Raw genomic sequence first — 25,648 nt, 5'->3', positions numbered from 1 at the left:
ATTGGTTCAACTATTGCACAAGAAAAACAGCTGTTCCCCAAGTCATAGAATATATCCAAATATACGTTAATATACACGTCTTCCTAGGAAGACAAAGTTGTCCTGAAAGCAGTGGCTCAGAGACAGTTATTTATGTACCTTTAGGTAGAAGGCTGATGTGTCTCACAAGCCTTGTAAAGACATCTCCTTTTGCTACATTGGTTGGAAAGAATCTCGGATTGTTTTCCAGAAGAAATCTATATCACAATCTGTTTTGTTCCTTGCCAACCAGTACAGTATTGTAATATTCTTTCTGCCTAAGCATTTTTCTCTTCTGCAGCATAAACTGGATGCCAGAGTGTTACTCTGTGCATCAGTCTTACTGCAGTGATTATATTAGATATATTTTCATATATTAAAATTATTTAATTTCTTGTTGCTGCTCTTAAAACTGTCATGTACGATAGTGCAGAGTTCCACCCTGGGAAGGTACTGTTGATAAGACAAAATATCACATAACAATTAAAAAGAAGAAACAGAGGAATAAAGAAATAGAGTTGTAGGAGAAGGACATACTAGGTATGTTTAAAAACTTGTTGTTAGTGGCCACATTTTTTAAATGGAATCAATTTTAATTTATGGGTCTGTAATTATGAAGGTCCAAAATTTAATATCAGCAGGATCATTTGATTTCATCCTGGTCAGCTTCATATTAAACATAAAACATTGTTTCCTCTTGACTAACTCTAGTGTAGATATTGCTTTCCTCAATGGAAATAAAAAAGAGGAAACAAAGAGGAGGATGTTTCAGAGTTTCCTTACAACTCTTTTGTCCAGGTGGAAGGGTTTGTCCTCTCCAGGTACAGCTAAGACAGTCCTGAAAGTACAGGCTGAGTCCACACAGAAATGAGTTTTGCATCACGAAGGATAACTCTGTCTTTCAGTGCTTGTTCTCCTCTTGAACAGATATGAAAGGATGCCATATCAGCATTTTTCAAGATATATTTTTCTCCTCCCCACGGGGATTTAAGAACAAGAATCCTGGAAATGTCAAAATGTCCTTCGGGAGATCAGGTTAACAGTGATGATCTGCAAGCCACCAGCCGCGAGGCAGTAACGCCGGTGAGTCGGGCTCACCTTCCTCCTGCGGTCTTCGCTCCCCAGTAACTCTACTGGTTCACTGGGACCTCGCTCCCAGCTGAGCCACCGCACACCGGCGAGGTGGCTGCACGTGCACCCGTACAAGAGGGCAGTTCCCTCAAACCTGCAAGGTTTCCCATCAAAAGCCACACTTAAGTCAGGGCAAAGGCTGCGTGTCTTCTTTCACGAGTATCTTCGCAGCACATGATGCAGAAACATACCCCGTGTCCTGCCTCGAGCTGCCCCTTTCTCCACACAGAAGAAAAAGGCTCCGTTTTCAATCTGCAACTTTTTGGCCCTCCAGCCCAGCATTCGACTCTTTTCTGAAATAAGACCATTACACAGAAGCTTTCCTTCTGTCCTTGTTCCTTACCAGTAGTGCTAAGCTTCCTCTACCTTACAGCTTCAACGCCGTTTCAGATTTTTACAAGGGGGGTGGTGGTGACGAGTTCCCTTTTTCTTTCATTTTGATGCTTGTTTCCAGCCTTGGGTTCCTTTTGAACGTGGCAATGGGGATAAGGACAGGAGAAGTCATATGTTTAATTCTCTGTTTCTGAGAATTTGGTGACACATCTGTATATTTAAGATAGTGCAACGCATCAGACCAGCTGTCTGCCACATCTGCAGTAATTTCTGTATAGTGTGGCAGTGCTGGCACATACGTACCTGTAGTGACAAACTGGGAGTATCTTAAAGGACCCAATTTTCCCTAATTTGAGGGACTTACTTTTACCTATGTAGGTCACAGGATTTGCCCCCATCTATCTACAAAGCACATACAGAGTTTTGGAAGAATCACAAATAATAGGTAATGATACATGTGGAAAGAGAAGCCTTTAGAGACTTCTGATTTAAGTCAAAGCACTCCATTATAACAGCATTAATACACAATATGCTTCCAAGACTAAAAAACTAGGCACCCTGTGGAAGTATTTGCAGACCTTTGAAAAAACCTCTGACCCGGTAGATTGCCATATATGTCTATAAATACGTAAAGACTTGGATATAACTCTCGATATTCTTAATTAGTTTACCAGTTACCTTAAAAAAAGTGTATACTCTGTCACTATTCAGCATAGCTAATCAAATCAGCCACTATGCAGAAAACACTATTTATCTTAATGGTTTTGTCACTGATTACAGATAAAATAACGTGTCTGCATGTTTGTGTCCAAGAATCAAAAGCTGAGTGTAAAAGCACAAAAATGCCTTGTTAGTTTTGAAAGTTATTGGAATAAATACATAGGGCTACTTCTTTTTCCACAAGGAAGTCCAATGAATGTTAGGGAGAAAAAAAAAGAAAAAAAAAAAAAAAGATAAATGCAAAACCCAAATCATTCTGTTTAGCATGAAGGAACTATGCCATAGCTGTCTCTGTGCATGGTCATGTCAAGGGTACGGTAATAACAATACTGGAATTACTTTTGAAAGGCAACTTAAAAATAGTTTCCCTTTGTATTGCAATACACTGTAAGGCATGACATATGTTTAATTATGTTAATACAAACTCTTTTCTTATCTTCCAGAAGCAGCAGCAGTGAAGGGGAGATTTCTAAACACCTAATATTACTAACTTATCACAAACTAAGGCATTTGGAAGACATATGGTGTCCATTCTCCTCTCCATTAAACCCTGGCTGGCATCAGACACAGAGAAGTCCACTCAGCCAGTTAAATACAGAGAAGTGGGGATTCCTATGTTCAGCACTTGTTCTTTATTTCTCTCTCATGCTGTGTATGCCTTTTCCGCAGACAGCCACAGACAAAATGGATGGATAGCCCTTGGTTCAGAGCCAGACCTTGAACATCTCCTCTACTGCCAAAACAGCCCAGACACCAGGCTGTGGGGACAGGGTCCTGCTAACCCTCAATTCCTGCATTTCTAATTCGGTCACTGCCTGGAATGAACTGTGGGCATGGGGACAGTCAAACCCACCAACACTGTGCCCTTATCAAGAAGGGGACATCTCGTAAGCGGTGAGTTCAAACGGGACAACAGCTGGGGAGAGCTGATAATCCCCGTCTCCCACATGGACAAGCACCCAAACCACTGGACTGCTGTGCAAAAGCACACAACCTCTTTCTTCACTTCCCATCTACGCTCAGAGGATGCCTCAATGTTCTGCGAGTTGAAAGGATGCAAATGTCCGCACAGAAGCCCCAAGAACAGCATGTCTCATATTCCCGTGCCTAATATTTTCAGTTAGTCGGCTCTACGTGGCCCCTGGGCAGATCCTTACACAATCAGTAGGACAGTTGCACAACCAGCCTTTGGAATTACCCCCTAGAAGCACTTCTCATCACCAGTAACACAAAGAGATAGGGCACCGAAGCGTGTGCTCTCCTACTGGGAACAAAGCTATCCTTTGAAAGTGCCACAATGCCGGGGATAGGAGTCCGCAGGAGACAGCCTGAAAACGGCACAAAGCCACAGTGTGTAACTAAGCAGAGACATTTCTGCACAGTTGTATGTTGCAAATGAGAATCCAGAAAGAAGTCTGAGATCTAAATGGACCGAACAATTCAGCCCATTTCCTAGTACTCTTATTTATACAAAAATAACAGTAAGAAAGATTATCTTTTAGTTCTACCTCTTTCCTCTTATGCTGTGAGCGTACACACAAAAACATAGCTACCAAAGATGACTATCACACGTGTTCAAACATTTGTCCGTGTTTGATAAACCTAACTACTTGTGAATGATAAATGCCTTGGTTACCATCTACCTTTAACAATATCTGGAATTGTTCGCAGGCAATTCATAAAGAGGAGAGGAAGAAAACATTTGCTGAATAAACTGTTTATTGCAAAAAGCTTGCCCAGTTCTCAAGTCAGCAGTACTGATGAGACAAGCAGAAAAGCTGGCTGCACGGGGCTGAGGCATGACCTAGCAGATGACTTCAGGGCACCAAAGATTTATTTCATTATAACATGGGACATCAAGACAGCTTTTACAAGATACCAGATATCTCTTCCAGGTGCATTTTAATGCAACAACCAATTATACAGACTCCCATTACACCATAGCCTATTGCTGCTTTCACCATCTAAACACATCCAGGTAATACATTGCTGCAGAAAGTACCAGCAGCTAAACTATTTTGGCAACTTCAGCTGTCCTGAGAATGCTGAGGAATGAACATAGCATAGGAATGTGAAAATGGTTATCCTAAAGACAGGATAGCAGAACAGAGGTCTGTCCAGAGCAGGATCCTATTTCTGACAGCAGATGCTTAGGCAAAGGGAATACGAACAGGGCAAGAACATCCAGTCTATCCCCAACCTGATCCTTCCAGCTTGCAGAGATTTAGAGACTTCTGGAGCGGAAGGTTTCACCTAGATAATGATTCATTGGCTACCAATGCCTCTTTCCTCTACAGATCTGTTCCTTTTATACTCAATGTCCCTTGCGAGCTAACAGGTAGCCATCGCATTCCTCCCTTCCCCTTTTACTTGTCTTGTTTCCAGCCTTCATGAGCTACTGGGCCTGCTCCTCACTTCCAGTGTCACCCATAATAACCCTAACATCCAGGCTAGGGCCACGAAGCCCAGGAATTCACCGCCACTGCAAAAAGCCTTTCTTACTTTAGTCTCAGATAAGAGCTATCACGCTGACCCTGTAAAACATGCCTTCCTGTACGGAATCTGAGGGTGGCACAGTGAATCCCACCCTAGTCTATCACAGGGAGAGGATATGGTTCCAGCCTACAGGTCTGGGTGTGTGGAGACCTAATTAGGGTGAGGTTAAGATAAATATCATCATTCGGTTACAAATTGAAGCTGAAGAATGGAGGCAATATTTATATATTGATTGTATAAAAATATTGTTTTCTCAGATTTTTTTAATTTGTCTTTGAGAGTACCTCACAAGCAGTAGGAATCCTGCCCCTAATGCTGGTGCGGGTGGTCTTTCTATAAGCCCTGCAACCTACTAAAATTACCAAGACCCGCTAAGGAGAAATAGAGCACTTTGCCATTAAAATGCATGGACTAGTTTGGGGCTGTTCACAGAGGATGCCTATCCAAAGAGATTAATTTCAGCAATTGGCATTAAGCAGAGTCTCTTTTGCAAGCAGTAGGAGAGCATCTGCATGGCAAGGGTCATCATTTTTAGGCATTCTGGCAGCAAAAAGGGCCTGGAAAGCATGTGCCCTTTTTGATGACCCTTAAAAACCTTCCAGTCTCATTGAAGTGCAAGTAACTTCTTTATGCCATCAGTCTAGCAGGTGCTGAATTCCTTTCCTTTGCTAGGTGCATTTGCAAAGCAAGGTCTAAACAAAGTCCTAAACTCTAGTGCTATCTCCCTTTTTCTGTTTTAAGTACCCTGAATGTTATCAGTATTGAAGACCTCAAAAATCCATGTCCTTTGTGCTCCATTGGGCCTCTGCAGCATAGCAGGTACAGAACTGCATACCCCAAGGATGTGACCAGCAAATATTGTGGCTCTGTGGAGTTATCCTGCATGCAGCAAACAGCTCTGCTTTCCTGAGACATCCAGCCACTCATGGCACAGGGAAGGGCAGCGATCTGAATCACCCAAAGGGATTTTTCTCTTCTGGAACAAGGACCAGATCAAAAATGATGCCACTTTTACTTCGCTGCTGCCTTGCTGCCCGCTGTAAGCAGTGATGTTGAGTTGTATGCAATTCTTTTGGGTCTTTGGGCTTTTGGGGCACCATAGTACATTGCACTGGTTGGAATTTCTAGTGTTTTCTGATGCCTAGATGCACTTACCTGTATTATATGTACTCACCCAAGGAGCAAGCCCCCCCCCCCCCCTTATTTTTTTTAATTATAAAGAAAGGTCTGGCTTAATTCTGAGATTTCAGAATGAACCAGCAGGCTTGGTGTTAGGAAAGAGGTCTTGCTATCTTTTGGACTGGAACAAACCTTTTGTGCAAATTAGTAATGCCACGCAGCCCTGTTACAGTCAAATCCCTTTTCCGATCTTAAAAGCATCTCTGCCAAAGTAGAAACTAGTTTGTTCCATCTTTTGACAGTCTACCTGCAAGAATCTTTCCTTGGAATATATGAAACATATTTTACACTAGAAATAGAGGCTTACATAATACTAAGCCCCCTTTAAGCAAGAACTATAGAGCTAAGAAAAAGCCACGTTTTTCAGTCAAGCATTATAGGAACATAACAACTGATTATTTAAAGTCTCTCTCACTGCTTCTTGAATGTTAAGCTATTTTTAAAATAAAATGGGTCATTACTTTCTCAGAAACATTGCAAAATTTTATACATATTGTCTATTTCCTTCAGCAAAATCTAGAGCGGTCCAAGAATTTTCTTAATTGTCATACGACAATTATGGTACACTGGTCTCAGGACATAACCTTGCCTTGGGATCAGCGATATTCCCCATTTGGTGCCAAGCCACATCTGGCTGCCTGTTCCTATTTTGGACAAGTTCCCACTTGAGACAGTGGAACAATCGAGAACATCCAGAGAGCGCAGCATTTTGCAGCCTTCACAGGGCGACTACATGTTGTAAACTAACAGCTATGGGAGTCAAAATCTGAGGGTACGCTGCACTGATTTTAAAGTAACCATACATAATTGATTGCAAGAGTGGATGAAAGATCACTTTACAACAGCAAACAGGAGACTGATCAAAGCAGGAAGGGGTAAAAAAAGAAGTCTTTGAAAAGAGATGAGTTTAAAAATACATACTCCCCAGAGAAGTAGAACACCCTCAAAGCCACCACTTAAAATTATTAATATTATTTTTGAAGCCCCTTATTGAGGGTGTGCAGAGGTCCCAGGTAGGATCAGTACTTGTGTGTCATGTGCAGCACAAATTGATACAAAGGGATTCAATTTCTACCTAAATCAAATATTTTTAAATTAAACAAGATAGCATTGAAAAACAGTGCTTTATCCTCTAGCTTTTTTCTTTCTTTCTTTCTTTTTTTTTTTTTTTTAAACGCTCTGTTTGCAAAACTGTTCTCCAAATCACTAGAACGAATGGTTTAGGAACAAGAATTATCAAAAAGTGGCTTTTGCCCTAGAAAAGTAAAGTGATGAATGAAATGGGCTGAATGACTAAGCAAAGCGACAGAAGATTTCAGGCTCTGCATCATCTGCTAGCTAGTTCAGCTCTGAAGTTCAAAGTACCGCATAATCACCATGTGACGACCTGTCACTCAGCCCCAACAAAAGGTCCTCATTGTAATTGAGGCAAACTGTTCTCATTAGGAGCTTTGCAGAGGCTCCAGAGCACCAATAGTGAGGAGAATGAACTGTCTCTGTGTTCAGCAGGGATGTATTTCCAGCTCCCGCTTTGAGGTACAGACATGGAAGAAATTTTGTCGGGTGTATTGAACTTGCATTGTATTGAACACAAGCTGTAGATACAGAGAAGTTAAGTATGCAGGCTGGTTTCTTTGACATTAATGTCCCTTCTGCATAGGGACAATTCTTATAAACATATTTTTTTGTAGTATGAAAATTAGCTTAATGAGGGGAATATTAAACTTTTCTGAAATCTGCTGGCTTTTTCCATGCTTCATTCCACATGAGAGGAAGTTCTATATACACCCAGAAGGCAACATATTGAAAAAGCCTGCTCCCCTAATAATGTTAGACGAGTAAGATAACAGTACTACTGTCTGTGAATTCAAATTTTCAGGTGAGTTTACATCAGCCATTCCCATACCATGCCTCTGTTTGCTGCCAACAATTATTTGCATGACAGAGCTTTCTGGCAGAATTATTTGCAGCAGTTTATTCTTTTAGTCTGAGAGGTGCATGGCACTCGCCCTGCCAGTCAACAAAGAAAATAGAATGTGATTTAACCAACAAATCACATCTAACTAACACAGATCTTCTAAAGACCATTCAGAACCAAATGTGAACGCTGACAAGCATGTGCACATTTTGTGATGAGAAAAGAATATCTTTTGCACAGTGAATTATCATTTTTTAAGGACTCCGTTCTAGCTTCCTTGATGATTCAAAGTTCATTAAGTTGTGACTAAGCTCATTAAACATACATTTCCTATTTTGCTTTAATTTTGCTTGCCACAGTTTCAAGAACCATGCATTTTTCCTTGCCTCTTAAGTCAGTTGTTCTGTCGGCTGACACCACTAGCTCTTCTTTCTTAGTTTCATGCCCAATAACTACAGGCATCAATAAAAATGCTACAGTTTGATAAGCAATAAAAACCAGAGGATCCAAAAGTCAAGAAAAGCATGCTTAAGGCAAACACATCTTCCTTTAACATTTATAATATAATCTATCTGGTACTATTTGTCATAGAAGGCAAGAGACTGCCAAAAAAAGATTCTCGCTGAATTCCAGCAACCCCACTAGACTTCCACCATCATGCCAGAAACCAGCCCTTTCAGTAGGTGTTTTCTTGCCATTGAACATAAAGTTCTTCCAAATATCATGGATATGCCTATATCATTTCACATCGTAAGGAATCTCCATTCCAAAATGTACCGTTCTTTGGCTTTGAAGGAGGTCTTTTTGAACAGTAAACTATTGAAATCAGAAATTTCTAAAATATTTTTATGTGTTTCCTGGAGTGAAGACTCTTTACATAACATATTTACTAAATTCTGGAAATAAATTATTTCAAATTATTTCAATTATTTCATCCCTTCGTGTTGGATGTGTGGATTGCCTGCAGATCTACTTTGTACAAGTGATGTAAATTAGCATCTACATTATTATATATACATTTCTATATAAACCACAAAATGCATTAAGGTTTAACCAGAGGCCTTTGCAGGAAGCATACAGAAAGAAAATCTTGCTGGGGAACCTTTGAATCCCTGTTATTACAAAATGGGTAACAACTGTTAGCAAGTGTTGCAAGTAGAGAAGACCCAAGAAGATTCCAGAGTTTCACACAATGAAAGAATTCACTTTACTGGTGCTTAGACTTATTAAATTAGGCAATTTTTCCACAGCCAGCAAATTTAATGACTCCTAGAGAAACTAGGTTTGACAAGTTCTGCAGAGTCTGAGAATAAAGGAATTCATCACCAATAGGAACAAGTACGGTAACATTGTCATGATTTGGAATAAAGAGCATCAATGGAAAGAGCAGGCAAAACCACAGAAACTGAAGTCCTGCTTACTCCATAGGAAAAGGTGCAACACCACTGGAAGTGAGGCAAGCATGTTTTGTTTTTTGTTTTTTTTTTTGGTCCCCAGATTCGCCTAACCCCGACACTGAGGGAATGGACTGGGGTGACAGTTTAACCTCCTTTAGGCTTGTTCAGTACTTGGCTCTGCTGCTTTTACAGAAAACCTAAATGCTCGTTACCACCGCTTTCAAAACAAGCCTCCCGTGTGCAACACGGACACATCGAACATAACCTGTCTTCAGGAGAGCTGTAAGAATTTACACCAGCCAAATGTTTGCCCTAAGTGCTTCAAATCCTGTACTTCAGTAGCCCAGTACCCCATGAGCTGCATTATACCGCAACCGCTCACGTAACCGGGAGACAGTAACTGAAGGTTTCTCAAAACTAAAAATACTGTCGCCCTCCATGATTCTGGAAGGAATGCATATTTACTTTAATATCATTGCATCTAAATTTACCATCTGATTGCTTTACTTGTCTTTGCTTTCCTCCTTTCTCAGAGGAACTTTCCTCATACAGGTGCACCTGCAGATGTATTGGGAGTCTTCCCCATTAATAGCCATTTTCTTCCACTCATTTCTTCATTTTTCTCTGTGTTTTGTTTTGATTACTTTATACCTTCTGATCTGCTTAAAATCAGAGCTCAGAAGCTGCAGTTCTGCTTGTAGCTGAGCAGTACTTCTTTGCAAGCTTGCACAAGACAATTTTTTTTTTTTAAAAAAAGCACATTACAGACAGCTCATTGCTCGTTAGCCACTCTAACACCCAGACTAATAGTGGAAGTCATCAACCTCAGGCTCCTTACCAGGTACAAAACTGGCAGGGAAGCAAGCTGGAAAGCAGTGCTGTAACACCAAACAACATCTATAGTTCCTCCTCCTTAACATGTAGCTACGTATAAACTTCAGTCAAAGGAAACAGCTGCCAGTTAAAAAGAATTCATGATAAATAATAAAAAGTGTCATTCTGGAAAGAAGAAAAGTGGCCAAAGGAAACAAAGCAGTATGCAGAAAACAACAGCAGTGTGCTGTTAGAGGGAAATAATACACTCATTCGTAACTCTGTCATTTTATCAAGGATCTTTTCTTTCCATGGTTCTAGCCTCTCTGATTGATAAGAGTTAGAAATGCCATTTTAAGTCCTCAGAATACCTCTCTGTACAATCTATTATGCCAGACTGTCATCATGTTCAGAGTATTTGTTAACTGGACAAAGGAAATTTCATGCTGAATAGAACATATACTATTCCAACAGTGAGACCTACTTGCTTGTGATAACAGAACTCCAACGGAAGGAAGAACCCAAGATGTATGAGCTATTTAAAATTAGACTGAACAAAAACCTGAAGAATTTACGGTATGCAATAGCAGGAGGATAGCTTAGAAAATGGTGGTGTAAGATCCATTACCTGAGTAATTAATACACGTCAGAACATTTTCTCTCTAAAACCCCAAACTATTTATAACATACAGCCTTAGATAAGAAACTGCCATTGGTCAGCTAGTGTATTAGGCTAATTTTTTATGAAGCTACAGCTGTTCATTTGTGGCTGACTAAAAATAAATAACATATGGCTTTAGGTTTAAATCAAAATTTTCTCTTAGGACTGTTATTTATTACTATTGCTGCCCGACCATATTCTTTCTTAGACTCTACTTGCATACAGCTCAAATGGTTGTAATTTAACCTGGACACATAGGCAAATTTAGTGTTCCTATATAGAATTAAAAAGTCAGACCCCAATCATAAAAACATTATTTCATTCCAAATGAAACAATGACGCTGTAAGTTGGTTAAGAGAAGACTCCTGTCATACAACACATTTATAAAAATCTGCAGCCTTTAAGGCTCTGGGCACCATTAACTCCTCTTAACTTCAGTGAAGCTCATAATACTAAATGCCTCTTTGAACCAAGCTGCCAAGCATGTTCTCTGTAGGTCATAGATGTTATTGTCTAAAAGAGCAGAATATGATAGACAAAACTAATCTCATATGACTGTAGTAAAAGCTAAATTCCTCAGAGAATCATCATCCAAATGATGCTCACTAATGAGCTCCATTTTAGGAAACCTCTGGGGTCTACCTAAAAAGGGATCTTTTTCTCAATCAGAAGCCAGCATATACTGCTTGTACGTTATTTAGTATTAAAACACAGGCCCATATCTATCAACACATAGGTGCAGAATGTGTAGCAGCTCAAAATGAACATTGCCATTGTGCAAGTTCAAGATACTTTTTTCACAAAGTGTGATGCTGGGTTTTTTGTCAATCTTTTAACATGGTGCAGTCATTATTATGTGTCTTTAGTGACAACAATATTTCTGTAGTAGTAATTTCTGTACTTCAAAGAAAAAAACATAGAAGCTGAAAAAATAGACGAACAAACAAGTGAACAGAGGAACTGAAATAAACAAAGCATGTGGTTATGAGTCACTGTAAATTCTTAATTAATCTATGTTGACAAAGATTATGGTGACTAAATAGTATGGGTGAATGAAACTCATGGCAGTAGACCTGCCTAGCAACCCACAATAAGTAATCTAAATTTTCAACTTCTACAAAATTTAAGGCATTTACTAGATCTGCAAGGTAATAGAAGGATGCTGAGGTTTGTCTCCAGATTCTGCCCCAGGACACCCAAGTAGCTGCATACAGGGCACATCATGCCCTTTCCTGGGCAGCAACACTGGAAGATTACCGAGAGCCTTCAATACAGAAGCTACAGAACGGGCTTCATCGGCAGCCTTAATTTGCTCTACTCAGGAAAGAAATTTGGAGTTTAATTTTTACTGCGCAGAATGACTGAACATGGCCAGCACAAATGTACTCCCCTGTTACAAGAAAAGATACTTCTAAAATAGCTCTGGCAATTAACATAACAAGGAATGAACTCATGATGTCAATTAGAATTTGATGGTTCCCAGGAGATTCTGGCTTTCTTTTAAAAAGTTTCGTTTTGTTAACCAGTTAACGTATGTTGTAAAATCTCCTTCAGATCTCAAGTTTTTATTTGCATTCTAGCAGCAAGACTTTGATCTACGCCCTGGATTGTGCCTTTGTTCAAAACCCTTAGTGTCAATTACTGAGTTCCACGGGGGATGCCTGTAGCCTCTAGAGCATTGCCATTAGCTCAGGGCTTATCAAAATTAAACACATATCAGGGGAGCAGTATTAAAAAACAATAGCCCAAAGCTCTCTGCGCATTAACATTTTGGATACCACCACGTTGTATGTTTTTTTAAGATTAAACTTACATTTTTATTTCCCACTTTCAGCTGTCCCCAGTATTGTTACTTCCTATAACCTATAACTGACAAAACCACAGCAAACATAGACAAAACATCAATCGATAGCTCTGACAATCAATAGATTGATCTCCACGTAAGCATGACCTGATGCTATTAATACCAGCTTCACAGTATCATGGCATATCACATAAGAAATGGAACTGAAAAGGGCGTCAAGGCAAATCTGTTACCTGGCTGATGGGTTTTTGCTTTTCCACCAGTGACTGCCGAAATACTAGATCCAGAAGATGAGGCTTCCATTTTTATTGACCTTCTGACTTGTGGGAGCGAAGGATGCCCAACCACAGGCGGACGCTGTGACACTGGGTAGCTTGCTGCAGTTCTCCTCTGACAGATTGGCGCACGCTTTTCAGCCCCATGAATAGATAAACTTATACCTGACAGGAATAAGAATTAGTACCGTTAGATACAAGAGACCAGCATGGAATAACTAAAATATAAAAATTGCCATGGTTTAAAATGGAGCTGTAACAGCCTTCTTGAAGAAGAAGAAACAAACAAAACTATAAAAACATGAATTTTCTATTAAAATGAAAAATGTGAACATTTTTGCTGCTGTGCTGCAGACATCAGAGTCAGCCACACTAATAGATATTTAAATTAATACACAGTCATGGTTTACTGCATTACTGGCCTGCAGGAGGAATTATCTTCTATTCCTTTAAAAAACGCACACAGCTTACACAGGATGATATTAATGAGGTAACTACCACAGACTTTATTAAATGACAGTTTTCTGATTGATGGACTAGAACTTTGCAATGATAGTTTCTTTTCTTCTGAGCATTCACAAGTGTTAGGAAGTCTTATCACATGGAAAAGATGCTACATGTCAGGTAGTAACTAGCTTTTAAGGAAAAAAAAAAAGTCTATTCTGAGATAAACAGTAAGGCTACAAGCAACAATAACATGACCTTAAGCTTGAAAAAACAATTCCACTTTCACCAGTCCTGTGAAACATTACCTACAACCCTGGAAATTGTCTTTCACACCAAACACTCTCAAATTTGTCGCATAGCCAATTTTTAAATAGAAATTGTGATGAAAAACAGGCTTTACTTTTCCAAAGAGAAAACCAAAGTTGAAATTTCCTATGTGTTACAGTAAAAAAAATGCTGATTCTGACTTCCTCATGTTCACGTTGATGCAATTGCTCCAACTCAATTTGAATTACTCTCAGCATACTTTGGTGAAAACCTTTACACAATCTCTTTCAGGCAACAAAGCTGAATGATAATTCTATGCTAGTGGTTTACGCTTAATTTAATTGTGACTCCTACTGCTTTTATCAGCAACCACTCTTTGTTTTAAAAAACAAATGAAAAACCCTAACCAGATATAAATGGGCAAACTGAGAAGCAGATGGAAAAGCAGACCCTGAAAACTGCAAATGTGGATATCGTAAGCACATTGTAAGTTGCAGTCACTCAAAATCATTGGATATCACTGATCAGATTGCTCATGTTTGTGAAAGGGATCCCTCACTGAAACATCCAAGAAAGCCTTAATGACTCCGCTCTTCCAGATCCACTGCAAGTCAAAAGTATCTGAACCTCCAGGTCACAGAAGAGGTTTTGAATCTCTGAAATCTTAATACGCTTCGATCCGTAATGTACTACCAAGGAGAAGAGAGTCGCCACTTCTGTAGGCAAATAGCGAGAAGAGTGGGGTCGCGCACAGGAGGAAAGGCCGTGCAAATGGCTCTGCTTTCAGACGGCTCTGTGCCTTCAGAATCGAAGCTGCTGACTTTGCTGCACTTCACCGGAGCTGAGCTCCTGCCAGAAAGCGTGAAGGGATGAGGACTCTCCCGCAGCCACTGCTCACACACCTCCCAGGGAACAGGGCCAACGTAACTGCCAGCCGTTTGTAAAGACTGTTGAAATCGCATCTTCTTTAGCGCTGTCGTGGTTTAACTCCAGCCGCGCAGACAGCAAATCCCAGTCACCTTATTCAGTTGATTCATCCTGGGAAAGCAGCGTAGTCATCCATGTGAGCAGAATGACAACGAGCATGCCTGGACAACACATTTCTTTGACAACATTTGCCGTATAGCTTAGCCGTGACGGCCTTCCAACAGTGAGAAGCTAAGCCCCAGATGTAAAATGGCTCTTGACTTCTTGTGCAGTCACTAGAACCTTGTGATGCTCAAAATATTGTGCAATTATCCCTAAGGTATTACAAAAATTAATCACAACTGTTTCCTTTTAGCATCACCACTGGTTGTCATATTATTTAAACCCACCATCCCTCTGAAGCTTACAATGGAGTCAGTAAGTTATTCTACCAACGCTAAACAGGAACCTGGCATGAGCACTTACCAGCTGGATCTCAGTAAGGCTGTGCTTTCATTTGGTGATGAAATGAGTGATCTATTTTAGGAACTGGTTCCAAACATAAACTGACTGCTACATTTCTCTGAGGTTCAAGTAAATTGCTTCTTCGCGTTCTGAAAACAGTCTATAAACTCTTGCGCAGCTGTGACTCAGCTTCCTAAACTATTTGTGCAGCACTTTTTTCAGACTTCCATACTTCTTTTCCAGCACTTTCATAGTGCAGCCAGATCATTGTTCCTAAGAACTGAAAAATTTGCAGATTGATCACATCCAAAATCATGTTCAATCAACAATTTGATTCTGTTTATATGCAACCTTTTGTTTCTTCCACTAAAGAGAGGTGCTATAAAATTATAACACCAAAATACATGTGCCTACATTATTGGAAATTGTACAGATTATTCTTTGGACATATTTAAAACTTAAAAGTGCTCAAAACCTACCATTACACCAAAGATTTGTCACCTATATATTCAATATATTTGTGAATTCTTCACCCCATTCTCCTTGCCACTGCAATTGTGTTCCTCACATAAGACATTCTTTTGACTAGGAGAGTGAATCTCCATTATGCAAGAGGCAAGTGTCCTTATTTAATTACCATTTCAGATTTTTCCAGAGAAAGACCAGATCTTGCTTTTCTTTGTACATTTCTTTTGTTAAACTAGAAGTCTGCAAAAACATAATACAATAATATTGCAGCAAGCTGTGGTGCTACCTTTTTTTCATGTGGGTGAAAGTCCTTTTAAAAGAGGTATCAGCAGTTGAAAATACATCCCCAGATAACATGCAGAAAAGCAGAGACAAAGGGAGAGGTAATCAGAAGTAGAAAAGCTATTACGAATAGCACATGTAGCTTATGGGAGATGAAAACCTGGTGAGCTATTGGTGCTAAGCAGACTCTAGAGTAAACTCTCCCTATTCTTCCTGCAAATAGCCCACGCTGCTGACGAATCCTGGGATTTGTGGGTCAGAGATGTGAGAAAACACCGCACAGATCTCCTGAAGAGTAGATGTTAAAGTTGACATCAATTGCTTTTTGCAGCGTGACAATACCCACACAAGACATCTAGAAAGAAAGACACGTTCTCCAGCAGTACGCTGCAGACCGGGTCTTCAATTAACGGTGTTTGGTGGAGTCTTTCTCCTACCTCCGGGCTCGGCCATATAGTTGCTGACACCAAAATCCCAGCACCATCGCGTGCCTGGCTCCATAGCCTCTGACTGTACCTGGCCCTGCAGCATGGTCATTTTTTAGTGAACTTGGCAGCCTCCATACCTGGGTACAAGCACACTGGCATGTTCTGACAGCAGTATAGGTGCTACAAAACCCAGGAGCGTCTCCTGCCTCTCCCTCTGGCTTAAGATAATGCATCACGAGCACTATTTCAACCCAGGGCTGCAGTGCAAACGCAAGTGAAAGACTTAAATATTGGCCAGTAGCCACAGCCGACTGTTCACTTTGGAGGACTGGCTTCTGGACAGGGCTCAGTCCCCTGCACCTGGCTGGCTGCAAGCCAAGTATTTAAGAGTGGGAACTAGAAGTTTAGTGTTTTGAAGCTGGACGAGATTTGAGCCTTCAAATATTATACGTATCACTCGGCTCTTTTCCTTTCCTGCATGCAGCAAAAATCCTTCCCTGTACTTTCAAATCTTCAGATGCCTTTCCCTTCCTTACCTTTATTTCTATCTGTTTTTCCTTATACAAGCTTCTTGTCTCCATGAGGAGCTGCTCTTCTTGTTGCCCTTTTGTTCTTCTCTGATGCATCTGTTTGAGCTTGCAGGTTCATGTAGGAGAAACACCTTCACTCCCTTCCTACCAACACATCCCAGCTCTGCGGTTTGCCAGCAGGGAAGAGCAGCCTCTATCCTGCTTCTAGCTAACTTTTATTGCTCCCAGCTATGTCTTTTCATTATAATTTTTTCCAAAGCAACATTTCTCTTAGATTGAGCATATTTTGCCTCTTATAAAGCGGTAGTATGCTTATGACACTAAAGAATTTATAATGTTCCAGATAAAACCTGCATATGAGAACATTAAAAGTGGAGTATTAAAGTACTTTCAAGTCAGGAAGCAATAAAATCAAACATAAAGAAGAAAAAGGAGGAAGAAATTACTAGAAGTAGAACACACTACAGTGTGCCTGCCTGCAAAGTTTTATGTGATGGTGATATTTGTTTTGTTGACTTGTCAGATGCCAGAGTGATGAACGACCACTTCCTACGCTACTCAGAAGTCACTCTGCCGAGGCATCTGCTGGGGCAACTGCTTTGGTCACATCTTAGCCCTGGCTAGCAAGTGTTGTGCACCACACACCTCCGCATGGAGCAACACCTGCACCCAGCGGACCTCATCCAGCACGCCTGTGCTATTCCACTGAGCATAGCGCAGCGGCTCTGGTACTGGTGGAGATGGCTCTCGGCCCAGAACTGGTGTCAGCAAGGCACAGTATCCAAATTATTCTGTGTCAGGACTGAGACACATCTCCACCTGGGGAGGCATTGCCCTGTAGCGACTGTCAGGTTTGGGTCAGCCCCAGTTCTCTTCTACCCTGTACCGCTTTGGGGTACAAGCAGATATTTATAAGCTCTTTCCTGATGTGTCTGTCTCTAGCCAGAGATAGTACGAACATGAATAAGCAACAGTAATGCAATGCAGAGTTACAAAGCTGTATAAACAATCCATTAGCTAACAGTGCTTAATTAGCCGCAAGTGCCCCGACCCGCTTTGTAGACCTTCTCTGGGATAACAAACTGCTGCTGGCAGGTGCAATAAGACCTTTCAGTTTGGTATCATCGGAGTGTCAGTGCTCATGCTGGAGACAAATTACTCCAGTTATTTCTCTCTTTTATGTGGGTCTTTTATTCTGTTTCAGCCCCATGTGGAGGCCATAGGAGCAGACTGAGGTAGACACTTTCTTCAAAGCCCTTTCCAGAGCAGAGCAAGTGCAGAGGACCACACAGCAAGAAGTGAGGAAGAAAATCTCAGCTGCAGTGTCATATAGGGCCACAAGAAGTAAAGCAGCTCTGGAAAGCCTGCAGTCATCAAGGCACAGATAAGCAAGGTCATAAGGAAGCACTTTGGAAGCGTGGGCAGAGAGCAGAAAATGAGCCTTTAAGGTGCAGTATATAAATGGGCAAATTACATATTTAGTTCCTTTCAACTTTTACACCCATGAAAGGAGAAAGTGAGCTAATTTGTCCACCTTAAAAAGCTAAGCACCCTTTCTGCACCTTGTGCAAATTGCCACATTTCCCATTAAAGTCAATGATGCTCTGCAGACAGCTTCGGCTTTGTCACCTTTTGAAGCTAGCCTTGATAAGGGGGAGCTCAGAAATGGCAAGCAGCATAAAAGGTTTCTCGTGCAAACCCAGTTTCATCTGAGACTCAGCAGAGAAACAGCTATGCTTGATGCCATGATGGACTCCTTCTGCTTGCTCTGAATCCCAAGTGGAAATGAATGAGCACGAGAGAAAAATTCACCTGCTGCCCTCTGTACACATGCCTGAAAGCACAGTCTACAGGCAGTTCCTTTTTTTTCCCCTCTCTGTGCCCTACTTAGATAACAAATACATCCAGAAAAGCATGGCTATCTTTCTCTACACCTTGGGGAGAAAATGTTACAACAGCATTAGGATTCCCACATTAAATTAAATCATTTTTCAGAAGTTTAAATATCACATTTCTAACACAGCATCAAGTCCCTTGCCATTGGTAACAAATTATTCATGAAATCATATCTAAGCCCAGATTATGCTTCAAGTATAGCTTGGAAAATGTTGAAACACTTCTGACTACATCAGATGTAAAAAAACCCCACAACTGCAAACCTTTAAATAAGCAAACAGAAAAGCTACTAGTTACAGAACTTCCCTGGAACTGGGCTGGCTGGAGAGAAAGACTAATGCTGTGCATCTTGACAATTTACACGTGTTCAGTTTTCTGAGGCTTTGCACAGTCCTCCCCCCCCCCTTTCAAACACTGGAGAGATGACAGGATTTTCAAGACCCATAGTAGTTTCAGAAACTGTTCCCTAAATGTTAATTTTTTTCCATTTTCTTTCAAAATTTTTTTCAGCTGGCTTCTGAATTTACATGATTTTTTAGCATACGTAATTTTCCATGGCAAGAAACCACAGAGCTTAAATATACAGCCTGTAAAGGAATAGCTCTTTTTCTTTGAAACATGTTATGCCAAAGTTTTGTATTGAAAGAGATCAAGAATGACCACTTCCCTTTACTTCTCTATTCTACTCATGATACTACAGAGCTCTATCATATCCCCTCTTTATTATTTCTATTCCCAATCTAAGGAGACCTGGTTTATACTGCTGCTTCTCACCAATAAGCTCTTGTATACCTCCAGTCATCCCTGGTCACTCCTCCTCTGTTCCTTTTCTTTTTCAAGAAATGAAGACTTGAAATGCACATTAAGAAAGATTCAAGAAGTAGCACCAGAAATGCCCATGATGTTCAGGCTGTGCTTTCAATAAGAATTTACACAGTGACACAATGATGTTTCTGGTTTTGTTCTTTCCCTTGTAATTTCATTTGCCCCAAGATACTTGTAGACAGGCTCTGCCTCCCTGTCGCATTTGCCAGCTCTTCAGGCAATTTTCCAGTGAATCACCCTCCTAACCCACCTGCTTGATGTCCTTATGTCAAGCAAAGGCTGCAGGAAACAACACCACATTCTTTCTCTCATTTGTATGTTGCATCTTTTTCCACTTCAGTTGCTTTCTAGGTCTCCTGTTTATCACTTCTGCAAAAGCATCACTGTACAGCCCTTTTGTATCAGCAAAACAAATCTTCACAAAGGTGTATTACTTGTCTTTGTTTGGTTTTGGGTTTTTTTTTTCCTAGTTACCCTCCAACGGGAGGAGGGTAGCATCCTCCCATGCCTGCCAGTCACTGGTGGTGGTAGGATCTGCGTTCTGAACTGCGATCAGAGGCATGTCTGAACTAGAACGAGGACTCCATGAAGAAGGGGCTTGTGTACACACACTGGGTTTATGCAGCTTTATCTGCACCGATTTAGAACCAAACAGTTAAAGAGCTGCAGACTCCAGAGGAACATAGGTTTACACTTGCAAATGGGCTTTAGGCCAGAACAGCTTATTCTCCTCTATGAAAGTGGCTACATTACCTGTGGTATAACTGCATCGAGCCAGTGTTAATTTAAGTCTGTCAAAGTCCTAATGAATAAAAAGATCATGTTTACCTTAGGCCTACCATCAACGGCTTGTTTTTATAGCCCCGAAGGTGGTTTATTAAATTACAACAGGCTAGCATTCAACAGTGATTACCTAGCATGACTGAAACACTCCCGTAGCGCTCACAGAGATGCAAGGTAACAACCTGAAGCCATGAAATGTCACGGAGAGAGTCCTGCTTTAGTGGTCTACACGACAATCTGAAAAACCACTTGTCTTCCTTAGGCATGAATGAAGAGAAAAGCTTAACTAAGCAAATATAAAGGTCTTTTTGGTTGCTGTTGACCTACCATTGATTGTGGTGGGCATGTTGCAGGACCGTGGTGCTGGACGCAAGGTGTGGCCTATGCAAGTCATATGAGCCCAGGAGAATAAATGGAACTTTTCCCCCACAATGCCTAATTTGATTGATTTTTAAAGTCTTGCATTTTTACTTCTGCCTAACAATTCATTATTTAGTTCCTCTCTACAAAAAAGAAAACACGGTATGGTGCATATATGCTGCAATATTTATCAGGTTACTGGGATAAGCACCTAACAATTGTGTGTAAAATATGACCCCCTTCAGCTCGCCCAGCAAGCTGCAATCAGTGTTGTCACCATCCCAGCTGACTGAATTCTTACTGGGGTTGCCTGCATTTTTGTTATTGTGTTTATTACTATTCTCTTTTTGTTTGTTTTAGTATCTACTTTGATTTACTTTATTGTTACAACTGGACTTTTAATAGCGTTAGAACCACAGGCATTCTGAAGAGCAATTGGGGGCGGGGGAGGGGGGAATGGATTAAAAAAAAGTTCCTTTGTTTGACCCAGTATGAAAATACTAGTAAGAAAGAAAACCTTGTCCTGAAATCTGACAGACACAATGGAAATAAAAAACTGAGGCTGATAAACATTTTCAGTAGAATGTTTCTCTATCAAAAAATTGTCAATTTGTTAAGAAAAGAAATTGTCCCAAGGTCAAGAAGTCAAGTTGCTGTCAAAAATTTTGTTTAGAAAATAAATCTGACCTTATCTGGATGAGAATATCTTGTCTTTTTATTTTGTAATGACCTGACACTTTGAAAAATGTAATCTAACATACCAAATAGAATACAAATTATCAATTAGAATACCAGTTGCCTCTGAGTAAGCCAAAAACCAACTATCATTTCAATTACTGAAACACCATCTACAATACCAAACATCAATTAATGTTACTGTAATATACAAATAGTAAGAAATAATTCAAAACATGAGAAACCAGAAAGCAAAACACATCAAAATAATAAAATGAAATACAGTGAAAACAAGAAGTCCAACAAAGGTGAAATATTTCAACTGTCCATAAGTGAATTCCGATAGAAATATTTTAAGCATTATGTTGAAAAGTGACTTCAAAAAGTGCTCAAAAGACATTCAAAGGGGGAAAAAAAGATTGCAAGACTATTAGAATTTATGTGGATTGGATATTCTGGCTTTTCACTCACTGTCTCTATAAGCAAGTGGAACAGACTTGCACTAGAATGAATGTAGGTTCATACAAAAACCCAACAGATTCATGTCTCAGTTTCTGTCACAATAAATAACATAATGTCAACACTTCTTTCTTTGAGGCAAAATCTACTTCTTAAAAAAAATTGGAAGATTGGATTTATCTTCTCAAGTGGCACTTACTGATTTGGAAACTATGCAGTAACTCTCAACTTACTCATTTTACTATATACGCACAGCATTTACTGGCCAAAAATAGACTCAGAACACCAAGATGATTCGAAACTTACTTTCACTTGCGTTAAGCACTGCATTCAAAACTGTTTTCTTTCTCAACAACTAGCTATTACTCTGATTTCCAAAATCAAGAGCATTCTCATTAAACCTGTCTGCACTAATTTTGAGCCTTTTGCTCATACAGTCTACAGTAAAAGGTAACTGCACACACACCAGTGATATGTAGTACAAACATCAGGGGAAACCGCAATGTCCCATAAAACAAAGCACTGAGTCAAGTCCCAGATGCTTTTTACTGGCCGAAGAATGAAGCGAAGCACTAAGATATATTTTGAGTGTAGGTAGATTTAAAAGCAGAGAATTCTCTTTTTTTTTTTTTTTTTAACATCTTAATGTGCTGCCTGAATGTCAACTGCTACATTTCAAATACCACAAGTCTCATTTTATCTCATTTAATCAGATATTCTCTACAATGCAGAACAGTGCAATCAATCTGAGACGTCATCTGTGAAACAGGAAAAAACCCAGGAGACTTCACAGATGGGAAAAAAAGATAGCTCAGGATACGTCTGAATGTGTCTGCCTCCACGGCGCAGACGGTAATGATTTTCAGCACAGCAACGAGGCTTAATTTAACTTTTTTTGCGTCCCGTGTCAGGGGACTGGCTCACCATCGGTACTCTCACTGCTCCAGTGCCGGGCCAGCCCCGGCTGCTCTCTCCGGGGAACCTGCGAGCTGCGGGTCGAACACACGCTCCTGCCTTCGCACAGCACGTGCCCCAGCTACTGGGTCTTTTACAGGCTTGGCGTCAAAACGCTCTCTGCCCGCAGATAGTTTTATTAACCATCAGTTGGCTTTTACTCTGATGATAATTTTAATTAGGGCCTGTGTAGTCAACGTCTTCAGGGACATGGGCTAAGACAACAAAAGTTACTCCTTCTCCGCCTGCCCCCAAATGGGAAAAAATCACCTTACATCCTGTACTGCAGCAGAGCATATTACTTGAATAAAATACTTTTAAAAGTAAACATGCATCTGGACAGATGCGTGTCTGACTAAACAGGTCACATGCGCTGGGTCAAGGCCAATGCCTTAAGAGGGTTTTTGCCCTCCAAAATGACTGTCCATTGCGGACACGCAGGCTGTTCCTACAACCCGGGACCCACGGGGACGTCCCGGGTCCCAGCAGATCGCAGGCCCAGGGTCTGACACTGAATCCCAGCTGGAGGGAGGCCCAGGAGGCTCCCACCCCATCCGGGGGAAGGGGCTGGAAGGACACGCTGTGGTTCGCTCTAGCGGAGCCTGGACGAGCATCGCTCCGCAAGGAAGAAGCGCCAGCCTCCGCAGCCTCGCCTGGTGAAACACCGAAACCTGGCGTCTGCCTCTTCTATGGAAAAGACATGTTAACGAGGGCCAGTTGTATCAGAAATTTTGAGGCACGTGTACTACTCGTCTTTCTTTTGCGCATCGTTAATTTCCAGCACACTCTCTCTTGGCAAGTGATGCTTTTGGTTGTAATAAAGCCTAGGGTGCCAAGCTTTCTAAATGGTCATAAAGTGAGGGCGATCCCCAGAGGGGATGGCAGCTGCAGTGTGCAGCAGATGCCAGTGAAAATCTGTGTTCATCTGCCACCTCATCTTTCTGGCAAGAGTCCAGGCAATTAACAATAACAAGATGCTATTGAAAAGAATATGTAAACCTGCCGTGTTCGTACATACGTTCCTCTTAAGGATCCAAATGATTGCTCTCAACTTATGCTGATCTGGATTAACAAAGCACAGGTCTTGCCTGTTTCACTTCTGAGCTAAATTGTATTTCTGATGGAAGACCAACAAACTCTGAAAACCAACAATAAACACATAAGGATTGCCTGAATTTGGCAGATCAGTACATAGAGGTGGAAAGAAGTGCTCTACTGATCAATACCATTTTATTTTCTTAGGCTTTATAGCAGAATCAGAAGAAATGGTAGGAGACTCTAAAAATGTTGTAACTACATTGTAGGATGGGAGGTCTATAACATACAGATTCGTTTTTGTAGAAGGCAGTCCATGCTCCAACTCATTTCCAGAAAAACAGCCTTGTGCAAGGGCAAGGCCCACCATTCTTTCATGTGTAAAGAATTCTGATACATTAGCAATTGAGAAAAACACGTGAAGTGTGCAAGACAGACTTTAAGCTATGTTTTATGCTCTACTTAAAACTCTGGATGTTGGTTGGATGTTCCTAAAGGTTAAGAGGAGACACAGAAAAGATACAAATTTTCTGAATCCACCTAACCCAGCTTGATTATAGAAAGAACCTATAAAAAGAAATATGTGCCTAAATTTAGCTCCTGTGGCTGACATCTTCTCAGTGAAAGGACGTTCACAAATACTCTTTCATAAAACTTTTCCTTTCTTCACTCATGACTCTGACACTCAGCATCCTGTTACTGTTCATTTATTCTCAAAACCATAAACAGAAAGTAAGAAAAAAATTTTTAAATCATAACACATATGTAACAAATATTGCAAATATTTGTAAATTGTATTTGTAAGTATTGCAAATATATTGAAAGTTGTATTTGTAAGAACATTCCAGTCTGAGAATGATGCTGAATTTGTTCTGAATATCACAGGAGATTTAAGGATTCAAAACAACCAGACAGTTAAGGAAGAGAGACTGTTTCTCTTCACAGATATCATTTTGTCCAGAGTCAAGAACATGCAGTTCAACAGATGTGTAGAACGCAATCTTCTCAAACAATTCCTAAACTGAAATTTCATCACCAAAACTACCTATAAAATCCTGAAACTTGTTAGTAGTGATTCTGAAGAAATCTTAACATGTCATTAACTGGTACTGCCTTTGAGCACACATCTGAACAACTAAAGATGGTTGTGTACTCAGCTCCTGTGATGGTTTACCATCCACAAAGAGAAAACTCAAATACAGGAGCAGCAGTGTATTGAGAAAGAAAGAGAATAGTAAAGTCCATTAGCAGAGCACTTAAACCTAAAAATACTGATGGGCAGCCTTGTCAATGAAAAAAAGAAACAAACAAACAAACAAAAAATAACATTGAAGCCTTCTGAAAGCAAAATCCTTTTTTGTTTAAAAAACAAAACCAAACAAAAAAAACCCCAACAACATAAAAATAACCAACCCAGTTACCTATCTCATTCCTTCCCTGGGTGAATGCCTGGTTAGACATAACTACATAAAGCTTTTATACTCCCTGAAAAAAAAAAGAGCAACTTGTGCCTCTTCACATTGGAGCTAAGCCTCCGAATCAAAATGGCACTGAAAATCATGCGTCCCACTGGACTCATCTCTTCCTTCTAATCCTTTATGAAGGCAAGCCTAAATGCTGGAAAGGCTAGGTTTAGAGATAATGTTCTTGCTAAATTTCTATAAGGAGTTAACCACTAACCAGAAACATTTTTCTTTATTTACAAAGCAATATGAGCCTGCTTACGAAAGGCTATTAATGGATCACAGCAGTAATAATTACAATTGCATGAACAGCAATCTGGAAATAGACTTCCAAAGATGATTTTAATGCCTCAATCAATAAAGTATATTATGTGCCTAGGAGTGAAAGAAGAAGATGAGTTAGAATTGGAGTGGATGAAGGTTTGGGAGAAAATGAACTTCAGATAAGAATATAATCTGTTAGAGAGTATTTCCTCTCAATTCCTGATAATGCTTATGACGTTTTCAGTCTCCTTATGTGACATCTCTCCTTGTTGAAAATCAGGCATGGTCTTCATTTTATGGCTACTGACAATACCTACTTCAGTGATCAAGCCATGACAAGGAAATGATTGTTACACTCTCTCCCTTTTTCATAAACCGCTGGGTTTTGGTTTTGC

General features: G+C 40.4%; 1 protein-coding gene across 6 annotated transcripts in view; it reads right to left on the bottom strand.

The window, feature by feature from the left end:
• ANO4 (anoctamin 4) overlaps positions 1–25,648 on the bottom strand; it is a 190,320-nt gene that overhangs the window by 116,194 nt on the left and 48,478 nt on the right. For all 6 annotated transcript variants that reach the window (XM_049792352.1, XM_049792354.1, XM_049792356.1 and 3 more), the window contains exon 2: positions 12,705–12,911. In XM_049792352.1, coding sequence (XP_049648309.1) covers positions 12,705–12,774 — 70 coding nt within the window. In that variant the 5' untranslated portion in view covers positions 12,775–12,911. The remainder of the gene's footprint in view (positions 1–12,704; positions 12,912–25,648) is intronic.

Source organism: Accipiter gentilis, chromosome 34 (genome assembly GCF_929443795.1).
Source record: "Accipiter gentilis chromosome 34, bAccGen1.1, whole genome shotgun sequence".
Lineage (NCBI taxonomy): Eukaryota > Metazoa > Chordata > Aves > Accipitriformes > Accipitridae > Astur > Astur gentilis.
This window is presented reverse-complemented; position numbering and strand designations above follow the sequence as displayed.